At 37.2% G+C, this 23713-nt stretch overlaps 2 protein-coding genes across 4 annotated transcripts; one reads left to right on the top strand and one right to left on the bottom strand.

The window, feature by feature from the left end:
• The first annotated feature begins 1686 nt into the window (after positions 1-1686).
• On the top strand, positions 1687-15060 carry LOC105397273 (cyclic AMP-dependent transcription factor ATF-6 alpha). 2 transcript variants are annotated; one of them, XM_038108250.2, is made up of 13 exons: positions 1687-1822; positions 2337-2532; positions 2679-2791; positions 2884-2993; positions 8038-8116; positions 8235-8485; positions 8799-8995; positions 9309-9459; positions 12232-12329; positions 12452-12543; positions 12791-12994; positions 13281-13649; positions 14034-15060. In XM_038108250.2, exons 1-13 carry the CDS (start codon positions 1780-1782, stop codon positions 14384-14386), a joined length of 2256 nt encoding a protein of 751 aa, XP_037964178.2. In that variant the 5' UTR covers positions 1687-1779; the 3' UTR covers positions 14387-15060. The 2 variants fall into 2 exon arrangements, with proteins under 2 accessions (XP_037964178.2, XP_037964177.2); XM_038108249.2 differs by having other exon boundaries at positions 8232-8485.
• Positions 15061-15586: 526 nt separating this feature from the next.
• LOC105397275 (leucine-rich repeat-containing protein 57) lies at positions 15587-21830 on the bottom strand. Of its 2 annotated transcripts, none has more exons than XM_011569290.3 (4): positions 21472-21830; positions 17834-17977; positions 17309-17476; positions 15587-16664 (listed from the first exon to the last, which is right to left on the bottom strand). In XM_011569290.3, the coding sequence occupies exons 1-4, from the start codon at positions 21629-21631 to the stop codon at positions 16501-16503; spliced, it is 636 nt and encodes a 211-aa protein (XP_011567592.1). In that variant the 5' UTR covers positions 21632-21830; the 3' UTR covers positions 15587-16500. The 2 variants fall into 2 exon arrangements, with proteins under 2 accessions (XP_011567592.1, XP_037964179.1); XM_038108251.2 differs by lacking the exon at positions 21472-21830 and adding an exon at positions 18559-18935.
• Between the last annotated feature and the right edge of the window lie 1883 nt (positions 21831-23713).

The following is a 23713-nucleotide window of genomic DNA, read 5'->3' as shown; positions in this document are numbered from 1 at the left end:
CAAATAAAATAATATAATTTTCTAAATCATAGTTGTCTTTACCTGATGACAGCCACAAGGTGTCTATGGTAGATGGCCATAAATGCCCGGACCTGGCATATGTAGGAGTTGGATGCCACTGCCTTTATTGCTCTCATCCTCTGGTCCCAGACCAGAGACTCCAGTAGAGATTGTAGACACTCTGGACCTGCCATAGAATTTTAGTGTAAGAAAAATATGTCTCTTGTCAAAAATATGTCTATTGTCATCTCAATAGAAAAAATATGTTTCTATTGAGAGTTGCATGCATGCCAATAATAAATCCAAGTTCCATATATTAGAGCATACATTCATAAGTGTACATAATTTAATTAAATATTTTATACAAAGAAGTTTTGTATTGATCCAACTTTGCAGACAATGACTCACACTCTAATAAGTGTGAGGTTATTCACACCAAGCTCACTCTAATACAGCCTTTGTTCTCACCCACTTACTACGGTCTTAACTACCCACTTTATTCAAATATTATATTACCAGGGGAAAGGGAGGCCTTTGCCCAGCAGTGGGAAAAAAGTAGGCAATATTTTTTTACCAGGATCTTGTTTCCACTTCAAGTCATCAATGACTTGTGAGGGTGCGGGTCGGGGTGCCAGGCGGCAGTGTCGTGCCAGGCGCAGCTGCTCGTCCTCTGCCAGCTCCGTGCATGGAGCACAGGCACAGCCTGAGTGCGGGCCACAGAGGCCATCGCAGCAGGTGCAGGTCAAAATCTAATAAAAAAAATAGTTTACAAAAACTTTGTTACTGACAGCTTGAATGAATATGGTTTCTTGTTTATTTTTATAGCAATTTTTCTAGCCACAGGATGGATATAACTAATTATGGTTACTATGTATTTTTTATTGCAGCATCCAGTAATTACTCACTCGTAAGCCGCAATAATATTTTCCGCTGTCCCCCAGTCTGGAAGTTACACCAGCGCTATTTACTAGGCCATTTCCGGCGCTGAAATACACTTCTCGGTCTAGCAGTAGACTATTGTACAACTCGAAGAGGACATCAGGATCTTGGAACGACTCTTGCAGGTCAGGATTTAGCCATTTGGAGTCTAAATGCAGTTGAGGGCGAAAAATATAATCTTCTTGATCGTCGCTGAAGAACATTTTCGCAATTCTCTATTTGAGGTCATTTAGTGAAAGCATGAATGTTTAATGGTAGAAATTAATTCACAAGCAACTTTACAACATAAAGTAGGTTATTCCATAATTTTTTCATTCTTTATCACTGTAAAATTCACGAAAAAACTAAAATTCGCAAATATTCGCTCAATGATCGAATCAAAATCGACAAACTCTGCATCGAAAAAAAATATAATTATGACTTTTCATCACAGATTAGCTGTTTCATTCACAGATCAAAAATTGGCTCACCTCACCTCACAACAAGCGCTAGGTCATTATTATTCTGAGCTCAGCATGGAGCAGCTGCAGAAGCACGCGGCTGACGAAGTGCAGCGCGCAGCTTAAATGAAATATGGGCCGGTCCCACTGGAAAATATGGCAATAGCAGCTTTTATGTTCATGTATGCATGATGGAATGAGATGAAAGCACAGCAGCAGCAGCAGGTGGTATACTCTGTGATGCCATTGTGTTGGTTGTATTTGACATATTGACATACCTCCCTCCCTCCCTCCCCCCCTCCCCTCATTCAATGTGATTCGTAGAGAGAAATGTGTTTGTGTTGTATTTTCCTAAGGTTTTCTTGTAAAATACAAGTAAATAAAGTATCAAGTATCACCAATGGAGGAAGAAATTTTCCTTGAAAATAAAGACTTTTTGTATGGTTAGTTAAATGTCCCATTTATTCATAATTTCAAAATATATTGATCCGGCTGTTTTTCATTATTTATAATCCATGCTTTTAAAGATACCAACGTGCCAAGTTAGTCACGACTCACGATTCATGCAGCTGCATAATGTTAATAACCCCTCTTTACTCCGGTTGTAATAATGCCCTTCAGAAAACTTTCAGTTCTGTTGCTTGATGAAACTACAAACAGCTGTATGTTTTGTAAATAAAGTATCTGCAATAAGTTCTTCGCAATTTCCGCTGTACATATTAAATTAATTACAATTATTATCATTCAAAAAGGTTTACGTTTACTAGACAATAGTTACAGGTTTTTTGGGATATTAATTTTAAAATTTCTATGTTCTCATTTAATATTTTTCTATTCAATATTATTCAGATTAGTTTTTTTTAGTAAGAAAACACCCTAAACTATACAGTTTCTTTTTCTATGTATTTTATTTTTAACTATGACTTCAACTAATATTGTAATGGATATTAATTTCAGGTGACAATATCCTAGACGAGTTAAGTAAAGAGTACCAATGGTCCTCACTCCTGGATGCAGCAGATGCTTCACCGAGTGAGATCCTGGCTGATGCAGCACCGGTGCTGGTGCCTCCCGTCTCTCCAGTGCTGAGCATCAAGTCATCTCCGACAGAGAGCAGCAGCTCTGACTCAGGCAGTGAAGATGACACTAAAAAGTAAGATATGGTTACCAAAATACTAGTTATTGTGTTTATAAATTGATAATAACAAACAGTGATATCATGTTATGTAATTTTTATTACTACAATACCATTTTACCATGTTTTGATGTTGGTTTACTAAATGAAATAATCCATTACAGCTCTAGTACAAACTCTGAGAGGCAGTCATCACAGTCCCCTGTGGAGTGGATCAATGATGAACCGCAAATTAAATTGAACTTAGAAGATATTGAAAAATTCATCCTCAAAAATGGTAATAATTCAATAAGCAAACAGATATTTATCTTGGTGCTCCTTTAATATCCTAGAAACTTTCCAAACTGTATGAATAACTTGCGCTTTCAGACGCTGTCAACTACAAAATACTATCAAATAATAAACCACTTACTAATGTGTGGCCATCAGAAAGAAAAGGCCCAGTTGTAGCCATTGAAAATGGAGTCATCAAAATTGAGGTAAATATCTTTTACACAAGCCTAGGTTTACTTGGCTTAAGGTTTAGGATTTCTCCATTAATCTTGGCTAAATATAAAAATGTGTATGAACATATTTCATTACTAATCTATGGTTAACTTTTTTTTTTTTTTTTTTTTTTCTTGTTGCATCTGCCATCAGTCGCCCGACTTTTATCAGATTTGTGGAAAGATCATTGACGTTCAGAGAGATCTGACCATTGTCAGAGTACCCCTTTATTAATGCAGCACATTTGCTCTCTTGAGCCTGTGAGTCAGGTTAGATGGGTCTAGCAAATTAGAAGCCAGTGAGTTGGGATGATTTGCCAGTCGGAGCTTGTATTTCATTTTATATGAAGCAATTTCTTCCTGTACTGTCGGTACCCCCAGGTAATCATGAACTTCACTTGTTTTTATAAACCAAGGTGGGTTACATATGGCTTTTAGGACATTGTTTTGAGCCCTTTGTAAGCACATTATGCTAGATTTGGCAGCTGACCCCCATAGAGGAATCCCATAAGTCCATATTGGTTTCAGGATGCTGTTGTATATGAGAAGTTTGTTGTCAACTGAAAGAACAGACCGTCGACCCAGCAGCCAGTATAAGTTCTTGAATTTTAAGTTCAGTTCATCCCTCTTTTTTTTTATGTGATTGCTCCAGGTTAATCGTGTGTCCAAGTGGAATCCAAGGTATTTCACAGAGTTGGAGTGGGGCAAAGTAGCATCGCCCAATCTGACACCAGGGCAGTCCCTTCTGTTGAGTGTGAACGTGATGTGGTTTGATTTTTGAGCACTTGCCTTTATGCGCCATTTCTTAAGCCAAATGTTTGTTTGGTCCAGCTGGAGTTGCAGATTTAGTGATGCAATTTCGGGTTCACGATCACAGGATAGGAATGCCGCGTCATCAGCATATGTGGCTATAGTTACTCTCGGAGTCTGGGGCATGTCCGAGGTGAAGATGTTGTAGAGAACTGGGCCCAAGACTGATCCCTGTGGGACACCTGCCTTACATTCATAGAGGCTTGATCTTGCTTCTTTTTGTTTGACTTGAAATAGTCTGTTACTGAGGTATGCTGATAAGATAGGATAGAATGAGTGAGGTAAGAGTGTCTTGATTTTGTACAAGAGACCTTTGTGCCAAACTCTGTCAAATGCTTGTTGAATGTCAATGAATGCAGCAGAGCAGTATTCCTTCTTCTCGAAGCATTGCCGAACCACGTTGTATACTCTGTGGACTTGTTCAATTGTGGCGTGCATTTTTCGGAATCCAAATTGGTGTTCTGGGATAATGTTTTCCTTAGCCAAGGTAGATGAAAGGCGATGAAGGAGAATTGTTTCCCACAACTTTGATAGTATCGGCGTCTGGCTGATAGGGCGATAAGAGTCGACTCTGTCGGTGGGCTTCCCATTTTTGTGAACTAGTATGATTTGAGATACCTTCCAAATACTCGGTACATGGTGAGTTCTAAAGATAGCATTGAATAGACATGCGAGGAATACAACACATCTTCTAGGCAGTTCTTTGATAATTCTAGGTGTGATTAGGTCGAACCCGGGTGCTTTATGGGTTTCCAGCTCTTTAATTCTACGATGGATTTCTCTCGGGGATGTAGGTTTCAATGGTAGGTCCAGTTGAAAGTCTTGATTTAGCACTTCATCTATCAGTGTATCTTCTTCCCCTTCGTTTGGCTGGAAGACTGACGCGAGATGTTTAGCAAATACTTCTGCTTTTTCACTATCGCTCCGGGCCCATGAGGTAGTTCCTGATCTTATTGGTGGAATTGCTATTTGGGGTTGATTCAGCCCTTTAGTGGCTTTCCACAGTGAATGTTCACCTTTACCATTGGCCGATAGCAAGGGCGTACCCAGGTAGGGGCAGGGGGGGGCAGCTGCCCCCCCCTAGAAGATAAAATAAACGTAAATTTTTGTGAACCTAGTTTCCGCTCTCGACGAGAAAATCAGAGCCATCTAGGATTAAAGCATATAATTTGGAGAAAATAACATCTACAGTATATGTAAGTGTATAGAGCTTCCACTATGTTATTGTATTTTAGACGTTTCCTTATGTCTGGTAAGTAAAGTTGGTTTTTTCTTTGCAGTCGTCAAATATGTATGGGATTTCTAATGTCCAAAAACCAATAATATTCTTGCATTTAAATATGACTAATATTGTTGCTGTAATGCACAAAAAAAACGCAAACTAGGTTTTAAATGTTTGTTATTCACCCAAATTTATTTTATCACCTTCAAAGTATGCTCCTTCCTTCAGAAACGATACACATACGCCAACGAATTATCCATTCATCACAACATTTTTTCAAACGCATATTTCAGAGTTGTGTTTAGTACTCGCGGCGATTTTTCCTTACATTTTCCGATTTTGTCTTCTATCGATTGAAAACAGTGCCTCGAAGTGGTAATTTGAGTTTTGGAAAAAAAGAAGCTAGAGCCGTGATACCTGGTTAATATGGTGGATGCTCGATGGTATTTGTTGAGTCTGTGCCCAAAAAATTATTCACAATGTTGATCCTTGTGCGAAGGCGCATTATCGCGGTGAAAATCTTTATAGATTTTTTTTCCACAAATCTGGCCTTCTTTGTCGAATTTGCTGTATTAAATTCTATATAACCCGCAAATAATATTCTTTTCCTACCGTTTGACTTTCTGGCAATAATTCCGAGTGCATAACACCACGATAGTCAAAGAAAACAGTCAACATGTCTTTGACTAACAATCGATGGAAGACAAAAAGGAAAAATCGCCGCGAGTACTAAACACGACTCTGGAAACAGCGTTTAAAAAATGTTGTGATGATTGGATAATTCGTTGGCGTATGTGTATCGTTTCTGAAGGAGCATAATTTGAAGGTGATAAAATAAATTTGGGTGAATAACAAACATTTAAAACCTAGTTTGTGTTTTTTTGTGCATTACAGCAACAATATTAGTCATATTTAAATGAAATAGTATTGTATGTCAAGCCAAGTTTCTGCCGCTTCTTTTAAGCTGACATTCGTTCAGATATGATCATAGTTTTACCAGGGTATTGAAATGAAGTGAAAATATTTTTTTTTGGCTCTCCTGAACATTTTGTCTCATGGTTCTTACTATGTTTTAAAATGGTACAGCCGAATAGTTTTTTTTTAAGCATAAAAAAATAAACATTATAACCGTAATGTTATGTTAATGTTATTAAAATTATGGTTCTCATTAGTTCTCTATCACATTTTTAACATCACGATTTTTCGTTTCTATATACCCGACCAAACATCATCTTGAAACAGGTATGAGCTGCCCCCCCCTAGCTGAAATCCTGGGTACGCCCTTGGCCGATAGACAGGTAACATAGTGATTGACGGTGGCATTTTTAGCTTCCTGTAGAATCTTCTTTAACTCACGAGATGCTTTATTTAGAGCTGCTTTATCGCTTGGGTGCCTTGAGGCGTGCCAAACTCTACGCAATCTGCGTTTATCTTGTATTTTGTTTTTAATATGAAGAGGGATATTCTGCTTAGGTATATTAGGCTTCTCCTCAGGTGAGCTTTTCCATGCTGCCACTTGGATAAGGTTAGTGATGTATGAGCATGCGGTTTCAACGTCTTCACTGGTTTTAAGGGGCATGTGCATGTCAATATTATCATTTATGTAATCTTGGAAGCTGTCCCAATCTGTATCCTTGTTACATAAAGTCTCGTTGTAGCCGACATTTATAACAGTTGAGCTCAGTGTTAGGATGGCAGGAGTGTGATCAGAGGATCCATCAAAACATGACTCGACAAGAGTATGAAGTTGACATATATTTCGACATATAAAGAAATCTAATAGATCAGGCTTTTTATTTGGGTCAGTTGGCCAGTACGTTGGTTCACCAGTAGATAAGGGTGTAAGATGATTTGAGTCCACACACTTCTTCAGCTCGCGTCCCCGAGTCGTGGTAGTACGGGATCCCCAGTAGGTGTTTTTTGAGTTGAAATCACCTCCAGCAATAAATCTGCTTCCCAGAGAATTTAAAAAGTCAGTGAATAGCTCCTCTTTAATTTTATGCTTGGGTGGACAATAAACTGCAGATAGGTTTAAGTAGTCCGAAGTATCTTCAATTCTAATGGATGTGGCTTGGATACTGTGTTTTTGATAGGGTTGGAGAGCATGGTGTTTGATGCTGGTCTTTATCAATATTGCGGTGCCGGCATGTGATGTACCATCAGGGTGGGGGGTGAAGTACGTTGAAAAGTTTTTAACATTGAATATTGTCTTATCTGTGACATGAGATTCAGATATAAGTATAACATCTAGTTTATTACTTTTGATGAGTAATTCTAATTCATTTCGGCTAGATACCAGCCCATTTATGTTCCACGTTGCTATTCGTAAAGATCCTATTTTGATAGTTGAGAGACGAGAGTGGTTATTGGTTATATGGTTAACTTTGATTACACAATGTGACCTTATGTACTTGCACAAGATTATCCATTCACGAATAGATTCACCAGCACTTTTATCGTCAATGAAAATTAATACTCAGTTTAGAACACGTAAGCCAAATTTGTTTCCACTTGAAGTCTTCAAAAATAATACTTCTTATTATAATCCTTTAGTAAGGATGCGTCGCACTTACAACACTTTATCCAATGAACATAACATAGATATATTTGACTCTAACCCATGTCGTTATCGACGATCTATTCTAAATATCCTCAACGATCATCAATAAAAATATCTTTTTTTGTAATTTAAATTTAGGTCATATAATATGTACTTATTACCTGTATTTACTTATTTGTTAAAATTTAATATTTAAGAACATGTTTCTAGTTTTAATCATGCTGTGTACACATGTTTTGGGTAATAATCTAGAACAAAATACTTTTTATAACACTTTTATTTATAATGATTGTAACCTGTTTTGTGTGCCTTAAAATAAAATAAAATAAAAAATTAGCAAAGTAGTGCCATGCCAGTGTGATCCCCTTTCACCATTTAATTCCCAACTCCCTTATATTAATTTAATAATAAATATTGTTCCTTATTCCTTTCACTTATTATTGCAGGGCATGAACCTAGAAGATTATAATGATACATTAATATCCGATGATTGTGTAGATACATCCAATTTAATTAATAGAAAAGGTAATTTTTAGAAATACTAATATTATTATGTTTGTGAGTTCTAACCAATACATCTAAATCCATATCAATATTTTTTATAATGTCATTGTTTTATACCTACATTTTATGCTTTCAGTAGATGAGCAGGTTCAAAATGCATTTTTTCGAGTTATCAATGAGAACTATACAAGCAATGGATGTGTTCCAAACTTAAAAACTAGGAGTGACCGGAGCAATGGAGCCCAAACAAAGCCTAATATACTTAAGAAGGCAACAGTACTAAAAAGTGGAACTGAATGCATTGTACTATCACAGAATCAAAATGCAAATTTACCTAAAATCGCCATATCCCCTTTGCCTTTATCCAATAAAACGGAAATTAAATTGCATGTAAGTATTATGACCAATCAGTTATTCAGAGAGATTTGGCGTCTTTTGGTAGCGGAGGCCAAGATCCACTTTGGGTCAACGAGCCATCAAGAGTGAGTGAGTGTGTGTTATTCACAGTAGTCTACTCCATTAGTAGCAATACACTTTTGTACCTTGTCAAACTTAGTAAATGCATATTCATTCATTCAAACATTACGATTTGTGAGTTTAACTAGGTACAAAATTAAATAGCAACTAACGAAACTGTATGTTTTATATAATAATTCGAATTGCACACTGCATAAAATAACCTTAAATTTATCTTATTCCACAGTCGTCGCCAGTCGCAAATACCTTAGTTATAAGCCCTAAGTCTGTGTTACCCCAAAGCAATAGTGTAAATGTACCAGTAGTACAAAACAATGTGATATCCCACGACGACGGCTCCCAGAGCCCGCCCTACGACCTGTCTCACCTCACTGAAACTGAAATAAAGGCATTTAAGAAGCAGCAGAGGATGATCAAAAACAGGTAAACAATATATCATAAAGTTAACCTTAGTTTTACAGCTCAGTATTTACAAACATTGGCATGCAAATTAAATTATTCATAAAAATTGGTTTGATTGAATTGATAAATTGATTTGATTAATTAATCAATATTTCAAGTATCATTTTGAACAAAAAACGCATTCAAAAAGATCTCCGACGGATGCGACACATAATGACTTCACTGACTGCCCCCTATCAACAAAAAACATAAAGAAACATATGCTATTCTATTACGCTTGAGAAGCCAAGTATCTCAGTATTCCACCAGATTCCAAAACAGTTGTAATTTCCAGAGAGTCGGCGTGCCAGTCGCGTCAGAAAAAGAAGGAATACGTGACGGCTTTAGAGCAGCAACTACTAGAGGCTCAGCAGGAGGTGGCGCGGCTGCGGCTCGAGAACAAACTGCTGAGAGATCAGTTGGATACGGGCGGCCGGAGTAGGAAGGTACAGTAAAGACATAATGTAATTTTTTTGCTTAGATATAACAATATGTTAGTTGCTGTAGGTTTCGGATTAGTATACCTTTTTTGCAACACCCTGTATAGCCTTCCTCTTCTGGAGGTGTGACGTAACATACCATAGGTGCCCGCTACGCTATCGTTCGTAAATGTAATATCACATGGACATGACCCACATATTTTTCCAACTAATTTAGACAATAATATTTACCCTAAACATTATGCACTAAAGGCGTGACATATAGCTGAACATAAAAGAGTAGAGAATCATTGAGGGCGTGGCAATCTAAGAAAGTGGCCACACTATTATAGTATAGAAAACGGACAAAAGTATCACGATACTTTAGCAGAAAAAAACAAAACGAGAAATGTTTCAAATATTTACTAATTATAAAATGCCACTTTTTGGGGAGGTTTATGTTAAAGAGAAGAAATAAGTAGGGGAGAGGGGGGCAGTCTTGAATGAATTTCATTAAATCAAATCAACTGTAACTTTTATTTCATTGTGTATTTCATAATGTTTTTTTGCACTGAAACACGTGTTGGTTATCCCATTATGTAATTACTATAGGAGAAAAGTGATAGTATCACACATCGATATTTTATTACAGTTTTTTCTTGCTCAGGAAAATAATAATAATAAATAATAATAAAAATCTTTATTCAGGAAAAAACGGTTTACAATAGTTTATAACTAAACTATAAACAAAGCATATGAGAGGTGTCTGCTACCATAGCTAGGCTCAAAATAAACCTGTGTTTATGGCACGCAGGCCCGTTCCTCTTTCGAGGTGAAAAGGTTAAAGTAGTGGCAGGCCTGTGTCACTCCGCGCGTGGGCGGCGTAGGCGCCAGCCTGGCGCTTGCCGCCTCGAGGGGGCAAATCTAGTCGGCTGCCGCAAGCGGAAGACGATACACGCGCGCGCTATTTGTTCCTATTTCGTAGTAGTTTATAAATGTCGTATTTAGGTATTTATTAAAATTTATGAATAGAAAAATGGACATAAAAAGAAAAAAAAAGCAGCAAAAAAATACTGTGCCGTATTTAATTGCTTAAATACGGATCGTGATCCAAATTTAATTTTTTTTAGATTACCAAAAGATGCTGACAGTTAAAACTAATCTTACTTAGTATTTTATTGATTTCTTCTACGTTCCTTATTTGAAATGAAATTAATCCGAACTACAAACCCTTTTTTTCTCCATGTTGAACAAAGTCTATTCCAATTTTTTTTTCGTTAAAGTATTAAATTTACAGACACAACTACCTTCAAAATGTATTAATGAATGAATCGATTATAAAATGTGCGCTGAGTGGGATTAGTGCTTAACGAAACTAACACGTTCTGTATCATAATATAAATTATATCCATAATATAAATTATAACGAAAAAAAACATGTTTTCACAAAATTAAATGTTTTAGGTACTTAGATTCATACATATTTTATGTACTTCAAAATATCTTAACTATGAAATTGTCATTGTTTTTACTGGTTATTTCCAATAGAAAAAAAGTTTGGAATAGCTTTGTATTCTAAATTCAAATTATTTTGTTTTAATATCATGACATTCTTTTTACAAACTCAGTCCGTTGCTTAGTAAACGTTGTAGTCTGTGGTGCTGAGGCAACCCTAAGGTGGCTTCTTTTTCAATCCGTATAACCACGTGTAACTTATTATGCACCGTAGTCAAGTGAAATAAGGCGCATATTCCCTCAAAAATAAATTGGTAGGTAAGTAAATAAAAACGTGTGCGGGTGGAGCGCGATCTAAATTAGATCTTATTGCTTATGGGATGGAGTCATATTTCTTTGATAGCCATTACGAAGATGGACTTCTGTACCTGGTACTAGTTATTATTCTGTGGTAGTGGTTACAATTCAAGAGAATTTAAACAATATTGAACTTTCAATAAAAATTAAATAAATTTAAAACTGTATTGAGTAAGGCTAAAACTAACATGCAATAAAAAATGGATAAAGTTCAAATGTGCCCCGGCAATTCTTCTAAAACTGTGTTTACCGATTTTCCTGGAACAAATTATTTAATTGGTTAGAAAAGCAGTTACTTGCAAATTATTATGTCTGGGGAATTTATACCGACTCTTACATATTTTTACAATAGGTACTCTAACACGGAGAGACCGACGACACCTACAGCTGTAAAACTTATCGATACCCTTTTTGAGTCGGGGGTTACTAAAAAAGTATCTAGACCTGATGTTTTAACAACAGTAGCATCCAGACCCTGATGTCATGTAACGTTTGACACTAGTATTTTCTAACCTCTATAAGAATAACAAATAAACATTGAAAGGCATTCTATTACATCAAAATAGTAGTTTTTTACAAGAAATATAAGCAATGTATGTTAATGGTTGGAAATTAAGAACCTACTCACCAGTATAAAACGCTGCTCTTTCATAAACATCGTATATATTGACCAATACTTCTCCAGCCTCATTCTCCGCCAAACATCGTAGGTAAACGCTGTAAATCATCTGTCTAGCTTCGCTGCGAATGGTTTTATTCATTTTCACCTCGTGAACAAACTCAACAATCCACAAAACTCCAAAATTAAGCAAAATTCGATTTGTTTATACAGGAACAGGGCGAGTTTGACATTCAAACCATAGAAACAGAGCACAAATCTCAAGTTTTTTTTATTGCCAGGTTTAAATCTGTTTAGTTCCAAAAACATTAATCTCTACTCTTTTGTGTTCAGCTATAAGTTATTTAATGACAATGGTGTTGTTTCAGGTGCCTCGGCTGAACCCGTCGTTTCTGTTACCAAAGAAGAATGTTGCAGTTCTCTTTGCCATGGTTTTTATGGTCTCACTTAATTTTAACTTCCTCGGGTAAGTAATTTTCTGTCTATCACTAACAAAATTATTTATCTAGTAAAACTTCAACCTGTTGTTGTTGATGTTTTCATTATGTTAGCTATTCCAATAGTTAACCATGTAATTACGTTTTTCAGGTGGAATAATGGTAGAATAGCTGCCCCATCCGCTCCACACAGGAGCACCAGGCATTTATTATGGAATGAAGATAGCCCAGAAGTTATTTCAGGTATTACATTATACTGTTATTATTGCTAGAATTCACTGTTTTTATTGCTAGAATTCACTGAAATATTAGCTGATTATACAGCAACTTTATGTACGGATGTCGGCATTTCGCCCAAATTGCAACAAGTTGCTGCCAATAGTAACACGATGCTGAAGAATGTCATAACATGATGCTGAAGGACATCCACCCACTAGGCTCCTTTATAGTCATTTAACTCCTTCTACTTATCCTTTATTTTTCTTAACAGACGACGAGCGACCAACAAACGCATCAACATTCCTCCCAGACTGCACTAACACGACATTCAGTGTCAACCCTCCTGGCATCAACAAGACGGAGAGCATCCGCATCGCCGGCGAGCTGAACCGCTGGATCGGCGGCGGGAAGACATTGAACTGGACCTACGACTCGCCACGGCGGAGACCCGTGCTCGGTGATGAGAAGATTAATGGTGAATAAACTATACTGTAATGAGTAATAAGAAGACATACACAATCGCGCCTTGAGCAAAATAATATATTACGTGAAGTTGCTTCATTGCTGCACCTACACTTTTCGCCAGTATCCTATGCTACTAAATAAACTATAGGTACAACTGATAAACTATACGCAGTAAAATAGTATACACAAGCACAAATAATATGTTACTTTGACTTTGATAAATCATCATGTCATTCAAATTAAATAATGTGCTGAATAATATATGTATCGATTTCATTTCTTCATTAAAATTACAGATGACATAATAGAGGTGTACAAGTCACTGTACAACAAACTGCACCTGGACACCAACATCATCGACTACCTGACGTCGCCGCGACACGGCAAGAGTATCCGCGGCAAGTCGCGACTACGCAGACTACGACGACAAAAGGACATAGACTTGGACTACGAAACTGTCTACCCGAAGCCTATGCCCAAAAGCGTCGACTTCGATATAGACTTTGGGGAGTGGAGCTCGCTGCTTCAAGCGCTGCATCGGCGTGATGATACGTTCTATATTGTGGGAGTGGGACAGGGAGAGCATCTGCTGTTGCCGGCCGTGTCGCACAACGACACGAGGCCGCCGAAGATGGCTCTGATACTGCCGGCTAAAACTGGCAATGGTGAGTTGTTTGCGCTTTTGTTGTTGTTAGTGACATTTGAAAATTCATCTTGACATAATTTACAGTTGTCGAAAGATGCTCGCTGGACTCGAGGACTTGTTATTTGACTACGGTACTGAATGCAATTCAAAAGCTAATCAAAAATATTTTTCTAGGTAGGGTTTTCCTAATACTTCATTGCTCAAAATATGTATGGCATAAAAGTGTACAAGAGGTGAACTTAACGCTAAAAGAATTTTATACCAGCCAACCTACAGGAGGTACAGGAAAACTAGTAGAAATGTGAATTTAGAGACTGTACTGGTAGAAAAAAACATAAGAACAACGGCATCACAACCGGCAATTGTTTTACATTGTCATAATGTGGCTTTCCTTTGTTTTCAGATTCAATGGCTCGAGACCACGTGACCCTCATGCAGATTGACTGCTCGGTGGTCAACACGACGCTGGTGCAACTCAAGTCCGACGCACTACCAGAGAGCTTGCGAAAAACCACTAACAAACAAAAAGAAGTAAGAGAAATTTACAACAAAACTAGAAAAGTCACAACTCTCTCAAATATGTCACAGAATATATCGAACTTTTCTGTGGATGAGTCACAAACGAGGAAAGTCGGACCGGTAGAGGAGACACACTTTGCAAAATATTTATATTCCAAGTCTGATAACGTTAATGGAGATACGGCGAAACATGTTCAAAAGTCTTTGACTAAAAATAAAGTCGGTGGAGCTCAATAGAAATACAAACAAAGAAAATTTATTTGGTACGACTTAAGAGTGTTTTAATAAAGGTAGCTAACTAAAAATATGTACGATGTTTGAAAACTTGAGCAATGTTAGCTGTAGAGATTGACTGACCAACCAGAAGATTCTTTAAAAAAAATTGTATAACCTGTGCGGATAATGGACGCATCTGTGAATGGCCGACGGAATCATATGCCATCTCACTCTTATCGTACCTCTCTCTATACTGCTAGTTATGTAATGGCCACCATATACTTTGTTCCATGTTTCTTTATCCGCATAGCACCTATACTGGTTACTGGGTGGAGTTAGTTAGGTTAGTAGTATGGAGTTACATGGAGTGGAAAAAGAGATTGTTACGGAACCCAATTATGAAGATACTTTACAAAATGCATTTTAATACTTATTGTAGACGCAATAACTTGGTGCAATACACTTAGGTCTAACTCGTATGGTCAAGGATAACCAAGAGTAACAAGTTTTAATACCGAAAGCAAGCTACCCATTCCTTGACTATTATCTAAATGTAAGATATTAACTATTTAGCTAGACTCGATGTTATAGATTAGATCTCACTATAAGTTTACGTTTTTAATTTAGTATGCTAGACTTCATTTTAACTTGGTTTAAAATTATTTTAGCGTGTTGCAAATCTTGTGTTGTAAGCCGAAAAGGGGTCAACCACTATATTTTATTAAGTATAATTATAATTGCAAGATATATTATTTTTATGTACAGAATTGGGTGGTCTTAAATTCAATTTCGTATCAATTAATTAGTATACGGGTAGAGTATTGGGTATGGGTCCCTTGAACTTAGACCCTACTTAGTACCCTTTCAGAGTAAAATTCTATTGTTACAACAGCCCATATTTTAAATTATAAATTAAATGCAATAGCATGAGCGTGAATCACTAAATGAACTTCTTAATATATTATTTCTTAAGAACTTTTATTATCATGTTTTCTATAAAATAAAAATATATGTAATTGAATTGACCATTTATTTTATTGACCAACCCTCCTCTACCGTACATTGTCTGGGAAAATGGTACAACTGTTCAGCTATTTCAATTAACTTAGTGTGGAGTTAGTTGGAAGGTGAGCAAAGATTTTCCGTATAACTGGATACTAATAAAGGCTGGCTGGGTGACATTTGTACCTTTCTCAGTGGAGCAAAGCAATAAAATAAAAGTTTTTCCGATCGCACCAAATGCTCTTTATTTCTTTTGTCAATAATTTGATTTAAAAACCATCAAAAGACTTAAATAACATCAAACAGGTAGAATGAAATTGGATTTAAACAATACTCTTTATCAGTCAATCAACCGTTCGTTAGGTAAGTATAGATACTGAATTTAACACAACATACCAATATTGATTATTAATACACACTACAATGACCTTTACTTTGGTCGGTATTGTAAAAAATATAGTAATTTGAAATTAATACACATTGAAATAAATTTTATACGTAGGTTATTCGCATGATAAAATCTGATTCCTGAACCTACACATTTTATTTTTCATTTTATTTATTTGAATACTCTCTCATAATAATCACTGAGACTTGCACACCTAACAGTCTTTGCAAGCTTGTAATTAAGTACATTAATCTTAATATCGCTACCCTAAGTTCCTTAAGAACTAAATATCGTTAGAAACACATTTCTGTACTCATAAAGATGGACTAGCACATTCAATATATTTCTGTTAGTACACAACCTAAGCATCTCACAAATTTTATTATATTCAATAAAAATCCAACAACCATAATATCATTTTGTAAATACTGATTAGAATGATTGAATTCATTTGGATTTAAGTACAAAAATACTTCAATTTAGAAAGCAATACACACAATATTAAATGAATAATAATCTCAATATGACAATACATAAAACATCATCTAAACATTATTCTATTCACAATATAGTTACAACTTAATCAGAGTCATGTCCATATATTGGTCTCTGTACAGAGATAAATCACAGCTAAGATAGGGCCAGACACAATTTATTTGTAAAAATCATTTGGCATTATATTGCACCAATCCCTGCAGGGTTACACCTGGCCCTGAATGCATAGTCTTCAATGATTGGTTAACGCTTAACCAATGAGATCCTCCCATTCTTCTGGTTCTCTCTCCGAGACAGAGACTGAAGGTCTGGAGAGTTGCTTGAGCTGCTCGTGTATTCTTGGGGGGATGGGGTTGTCACTGAGATCCACATACTCCAGGGCGCGAGATCTGGCCAGTCTGTCCACATCCACCTCTGTAAAGAAATACACAATTTATTAACATTGGTACTGTCATAGAATAATATGTACTGTGGAGGTAGAGGAGGTATGTAAGCCCGATGCATCATTCATGAGAAAAGTACAAAATATAGACTACTAGCTGTTCCCGCGCGCTTCGCTTCGCCTTAAATAGTTTTCCCGTGGGAATTCCGGGATAAAAAGTAGCCTATGTTCTTTCCCAGGGTCTGGACCGTATGTATACCAAATTTCATTCAAATCCGTTCAGTAGTTTTGGCGTGAAAGAGTAACAGACAGACAGACAGACACAGTTACTTTCGCATTTATAATATTAGTTAGGATAAATTGTGGTCAGAGTGGTCTGAATGCAATCTTTACTAACATCACCTTGCGCCTAGTAGGTACGAACTGAGCTTAACTGAGTTATACAATGTAAGTACAGTCAGCTTCGTAACTACCTATACACTTCTCTACTTTAGTGAATAGGCGGTTGACATGGTACAAAAGTGTACTTGCAACAACAAGAGCCACAAAATGACACTTTACCTGTCGTCACTATAAACAACAAAATCAAGTACAGTAAGGGGCAGAGAAACCTGACCCCCCTCAGAAGCATTGTTACTATGAGAGGGGGGTCAGGTTTATCTGCACCTGACCGTACCAATAATCTGATTGTGGTGGGCCAGCACGGTGTGCAGACTGGGGCACTGCGCCGCGATGGGGGGCAGCGACACGAAGCTGTTGTGCGAGATGTCCAGCCGCTGCAGACACGCCAGGGTGCACAGCTCGTCCGGCAGCCGCGCCATCTGGTTGTTTGACAGGTTCAGCTCTGGAATGAGGGGGTTTTTGATGAGTCATTTGCTGTTGTCGTTGTAGAAGCATCAGCAGTTTTCTTGCAGTTTTAGACCAGAATATTCCAACATCCAGAGTAGGAAATAAAACCTGATTTGTATTCTAACAATTCAGTTTAAAAAAACGTAAGGAATGCAATTTAAATTGTAGAAAAGCACTGTAAAGTCCCCAAATTAGAGTGTTATCAAAGACAAGTGTAGAGGGAAAATTTCGAAACAGTCTTGCAATTTGAATCAATCTGATATCTTTCTTGCACTCTTAATTCATTCATGCTATGAAAAGTATTTCTCTGTCAGTGAATTAAATAAATACATTATAGTTCCTAAATAGTTACCTGAGATTAAACTAAACTTGACTGCAAACTTGGGAGGTATTTTGGTGATGACGTTTCCGCTGAGATCACAGCTCTTGAGCTCTGTGTGTCGCATGAGGTGGTACACCGCATCTGGCACTTGCATCAACTGGCATTCTGATAAATCTGGAAGCAAAAATACATCTGTGTTAGTTAATTTGGTTAGAACAGCCATAAAGGAAAGAATGAATGCACATTACAAAGATGCTTTACATTCACTCCTCGAGTTGAAAGTTATCCTTGTATTATGAATTTTCTAAATAGTTTGTATTTTTGATTTCTCATGTAAAGTCCTCCTTATCTTCTTTTACTAGTATGTGGGAGATTATCCCTACATATTTGTATATCTGTAAGACCTAAGCCTTCAACTTTCAGACTGCATGTAGGAAGCTACAAATCCACTTAAACAAAATCGCAACAAACATACTAATAAAATACGGAAATGTAAAATGTGTCTAAAAAGATATTTAAGTGACTCACACATATCTTGTAAGCACATTTTCTATTTAGTTCATAAAATATGTTTGAAAAATTGAAAGCTTTTATTTATAAAGTAATAAGTAAATGAAAGAATTACAGCACAATGCACAGCAGTACAAGAAGTATGTTTTTGGAACTTATAGCATACAAATTAAAGTGCTGGATATCATATTACAAGACCATTACATCACGAATCTTGAATTAAGATAGAGTCATGAAAGTGTTACCTAAAGCCTGAGTCTCCTGTGCATCTTCACATCTTAAAACCACCCTTGTGACTGCAAGAGCCATGGTTTTTGTATATTCAAATCTGATTCACACAATAACTACGTCGCGGATACAAGCCACTAGAACACCTCACATAAAACTATTTTAACGTTCTTCGAAAGCTTGTTTAGCGGTAGAAGACTATTTATAGCTAGAATAGAGTTGCTAATCGCAAGCTTACTATCTAGGTACTACGCCAGAAAATTAGATTAGTTTTATTATGTTCAAAGCGTAGTTTTAATCATTAAATATTATCACTGTACTGGGAATATTAAGCTAAATACAAGTACCAACTTGGAATTTGCGAGTTTTCACACAAAGATATTAAAAATACGCTATAAAAATAAATAAACCTACGTAAACAAAACTAACTTTTCTGACTTTTACTTTTGTCAATTTGACAACGTATACGTCAGTGAAATAGCGAATCAGCTGATTAATTTCTACTCTGTGTAACAGTTTTCAAAGCGCGCGGGTCCGTAATCCTTGCTTCCAAGGAACATGAGTACCTATTTACCACTTCTCTAACGAGAGCTACGATTTTCGAGTTACCTCTGAATCTTCTAAACTGAATATTCTAACAATAGGTTGGCTATGAGTCCCTATAGGCACCCATTTCTGACCACTACCCTCGATGACATAAAAATGCAACGGTTGAAAAACGTTGGATTAAGGATAGAATCATTTATGGGGTGATCGTGATGATCAATAATGGAGGTGGAATTTGGGAGTCTCATACCATACCAAGGTATGTTTCTTGGCTCTTGGTCTAAACTTGAGTCTTTGAGTCCGAATAAAATTTAATGCATGCTTAGACATTGTATATAGGTCGCCTGTACTGTAAAACATGGCTCTTTGTGATAAGGCCGCCTAATGGAATATTGTTCCTAGTCTGTAAGGTAACTAACTTTAGGTACTTAAGTATCTTGTAAGTTTATTTTAGTGGTGCTCACTAAGGTTACGAGTTTTCTATTCTATTCGGACTATTTATCACTACTTACCCAATACGCCGTGTACCTAAATCAAAACTCTTAAATTTTACATGTAAGTTAAGTAAGCCTTACAGCTTCAACCTTACAACTTGAACCATGAATCACTGACATACGCAATGCGCGTGTAAGGAAGTGCCTAACTAAGCTTCAACTTCAACAGGCAGTGACCTTTCTTCGGCTTGTTTTGTCTATAAAAGGAATAAATTGATTCGTTAAGGCCAGCAAGTCGTGTGCCGGCGGTTCTTTTAGCTTGGTAACATTATATAGATGGAGAGATGTTCTAAATCAATCCTTAGTCTGTCAGTCCGTGTATCGACTCTTGCGCACGCTAGAGTTGCGTACGAAATGTCGCTTCCGCATGTTAGCTAATGCATTCTTTGTGCGCCTTATTTTAGTCTTCCGGGACTCCAGTGAGAATAATAGACAAGCTAGGTGGTGTATAAATTAATACAATAATACAATGTACCTCCTTAAGTAAAATTACTTTTACTTATTGATCAAACACCAATATCCACCTAAGTATTTAGGTAGGTAATTTATAGGTACCTATACCTACCTACCAGAGATATGTCAACTAAGCTACCTACTTATTAATTACGTTACAGTTGAAATTATGAATTTATTATACCTAGGTACAATAGGCGGTCTTATCGCTAAAACTTTTTTTGGTAACCAACTAACTAACTATCTTATTAAGTCTCACAATCGACAAGTTATCCCGATTAGCAAAAGCTGCCTAAATTAGGGATTTCACCTTTAGTAACGAGATCATAGTTATCACACTATAAGCAGCTAGGAAGGCATGATAACTAAAATCTAGAGATGATATTTCTTAAGACAGTCACTCAGTATTACATCAAATTGGGCCGGTGCAATCCTATTGCCTAACTAATTAAAGACATAGGTGTAAAATTAATCTAACGTAACAAAGGCCACTATGAGACGGTCGCGCTGGCTGATGGCCTTGCCAACTTTCGCAATAGCCGCGGACTATCACCGAGAAATCACTTTTTATGAGATTTTAACTTTGACAGCAACTAGGCACTTAAATATCTATGATTTACATTAACATAGTAGTCTATAAAATAGAATTAGCATATAACTAACTATATTCCAAATTAATAGGATGATGTTTTGGTTTAAGTGCCTAGTAGGTAGGTATACCTAGTTAATCTTCGCAGCGCTACATTTATCATGTTGTACGCAATACGCAATAGAGTGTTAGATACCTATGGCATAATAACAGTCGGTACTTAACGACATAGGTCTTCAAATTATTAGTGATTTTGCTGCAATACTTAGATGTGGTATATTTTCATTGACGATTCTCGAAGGGTAAGTCGTCCCTACCTATTTAATCTTCATACTATTAGGTAATTACCTACCTACTCATTCTTCCCCTTTACGGTAGGCAGCAGATACCAATATAAGTAATAAAGTCTAACATATCTTATCGCTAGCTAGCTATTGATTAAGCAACCTACTTTTATGCCCTTAATTTTATACAGAAGTTAGGTAGGTACCTTGGTAGTATCTGGCAGATCTTAGTTGGGTAGATTACCTAGATTTATTTACTATGAATAAATAAATACAATGACCAAAGTCACCTATATAACTAATACCTACGTACTTAGGTACCGTATAAATTTTAACAATAATCGTGCTGACTGGCAGTTAATATGTTTGGTTAATGTGGATGTGCTGTGTTTTGGAATTGCTACGTACACTTAGCTATCAGCATACAACCATTGTTCTGCGTCACAGTCACAATTAACATATTTTCAGGGCATTATCCTAGATGCAGAACCGAGATAAAGCACCGCTATCAGTAATCAGTGCCTTAGCACAGATGTGGTAATGTAATGTGACGTAGTTACTTACCTAGTTCTCTGTTCTCCTGTGCATCCTCGCAGCGGCCGACGACCCTGATGATGGCGCGGCCCGCCAGCCGCGCGCAGATCATCATGGCAGGAGCCCGCGCGTCCGGCGCCTCGGCCTCCGCCGGCAGCGGCGCACCATCGTACTCCTGGGGGGGCCTCATCACTGCACCACTGTACACTTAAGTCACTGCACAACTCCTTGTTCTGTCCAAAAGGTCACTAATCAGGATTTGCTCTCACTAACTAGTTAGCCTACTTAAATGCTTTCACAACCGGAAAAGTTGGGAAACTCAAGCACCGCTACTCCGAAACGCGAGGCGCCTTGGTCAACGAGTGACTTCTGCTAAATTCGAGCGCGGCGTTCACCGCTTGCCTTTATATCATCGCCAAAACAAAGAAGCGTGGTGCGGGACGGAGACGGCAACAACAACAAACATCTCTCCGGCCCGCTCTGTCTGCTGCGCAGTTGACGCATGTGGCTGGCTGCGGAAGCTCGCGGAAAATATACGACGGGAGAGTACCTATGACCTCCATCCTGATACAAAGGATCACTGCCGGGCTTCGTGCTTCAGTGGTTAAACAAATCAGATTTCAATTTCAGTCGGCCCTTTGTAACCATTGATTCCAATGGATCATTGTGTGATCTCCACAATCCGTTATCAGATTATCGCGGTCGAATAATCGTCTTTTGAACACGTTTTGTGTTATCGTATCGGCACAATGTGAAAGGATGCGCCCAACTGCTGACGGCCGAATTAAACTTTCCAGCCTAATTCCCAATGCTAACATTCAAGTGTTGCAATTTATTACGTCTACGTAGTTATTTTATACTGCAACGATGATGCACTTAATTATCAACTTTGATTAAAGTGGGCAATTAATTGATCGATAGATCATTTTCCTGTTTATCTAATAGGTTCCTCACACGATATTCATCACCTAGGTTGGCATTTTAGGTAACTAGGTAGGTACCTAGTGTAGTTAGGTGGTCGGTACTAACTACCTAGGTCTTGTAGATACTTTACGAAAATCTGAAAGTGTGAACAAATGAATAAACCATGGTAGTTAATTAATATTATTGCGACCTTGATTATTCGTGATCACCAATAAAGTGGTTAGTGCCACTGATTGTTTCATTGATTGTTACTATTACGGACTGTTAAACTAATTTAAGCGAGGTAGGTATGTACCACCCGCCTTTTTTACACATACCTACTTGCCTGGTGCCTGCACTTAATGACAACACGATCAGTGTTTCCTGCCGCAATTTTGTCTATTTCCTCTATTATATTTTATATTTAGTATTTTATCTTTATAATTTAATTAAGTAAACTGAAATAGTTAAATAAGAATCTATTAGTTAAGTATACTTGTATGTATCAGTTTTTTTACTAAATTGCTTACTAAGTAGGTAGGTACCTATAGGAGTTAAATAGTGATGGGACATCTCGTGACACCATTATAATAGAAGGGTCAGACAAGTGTCTTCCGCGTTAGCCAATTTTATTGCGTCAGACATATTCTTTGACGTCCATTATGTTGTGTTATGTCGTAGGAGCGATGAACGCACTAGATTTTAGACAGCGTTTGTGGCCAAAGTAAGACGCAGTCTTACGCGCCATAACCTTGAATCTAGGCCAAACACATACAGCACTGCACTACTCTAACTAAACGCGTGCTCCTATTTGTGTGGATTGTGTGTTTTGATGGATACTTAATATTATTATCTCTTCAACCCAAACTTAATCGACTTTAGGTGTTTACCTAACTACCTACAAGGTACTTTAGGTATTAAATGCTATCATTCAACAGGACCACGTACATACAGCTAGTTCTATCTGCACCAAACGGTACCACCGGGAGGATGCATTGGTTGAAGACCTTTGCTTCAGGATTTGTAGAATGGCATAAGAGAATAATATACGACAGAATACGAAGACATATATGTATAATAGGTAAGTATTCTATCGAAGACAGAAGATCCAATTTGAAACATCACGGTAGATGCTATTGAAGGTATTGCTATTAGAGTACCTACCTAACTATGAAGTACCGACCACTTAAAAGTTCAGCGCAAAAAGTGCGGAAATAATGACAGATCCTGCGCGCACGCATCTAAATGACGCACAAAATTTTCCGCACTGAAACGACCACTGACATTTCGCAGAAGTTTATTTTTCTCCGTCACCAAACTTGAGGTCGCTCCTTTGTGCTATTTCAGGAAAATTTGGACATTCGCCAGC

This window comes from Plutella xylostella, chromosome 15, assembly GCF_932276165.1.
Source record: "Plutella xylostella chromosome 15, ilPluXylo3.1, whole genome shotgun sequence".
Lineage (NCBI taxonomy): Eukaryota > Metazoa > Arthropoda > Insecta > Lepidoptera > Plutellidae > Plutella > Plutella xylostella.
This window is presented reverse-complemented; position numbering and strand designations above follow the sequence as displayed.

Excerpts from the sequence above, each read along its gene's own strand:
- LOC105397273 (XM_038108249.2), top strand. The coding sequence starts at position 1,780 with ATGGAGGAAGAAATTTTCCTTGAAAATAAAGACTTTTTGTATG. Across the intron at positions 12,330-12,451 it reads CTTAATTTTAACTTCCTCGG|GTGGAATAATGGTAGAATAG; the intron begins GTAAGTAATTTT and ends TACGTTTTTCAG. Across the intron at positions 12,995-13,280 it reads CGGTGATGAGAAGATTAATG|ATGACATAATAGAGGTGTAC; the intron begins GTGAATAAACTA and ends TTAAAATTACAG.
- LOC105397275 (XM_011569290.3), bottom strand. The coding sequence starts at position 21,631 with ATGAGGCCCCCCCAGGAGTACGATGGTGCGCCGCTGCCGGCGGAGGCC. Across the intron at positions 17,477-17,833 it reads CAAGTTTAGTTTAATCTCAG|AGCTGAACCTGTCAAACAAC; the intron begins GTAACTATTTAG and ends CCCTCATTCCAG. Across the intron at positions 16,665-17,308 it reads CCACCACAATCAGATTATTG|AGGTGGATGTGGACAGACTG; the intron begins GTACGGTCAGGT and ends ATTTCTTTACAG.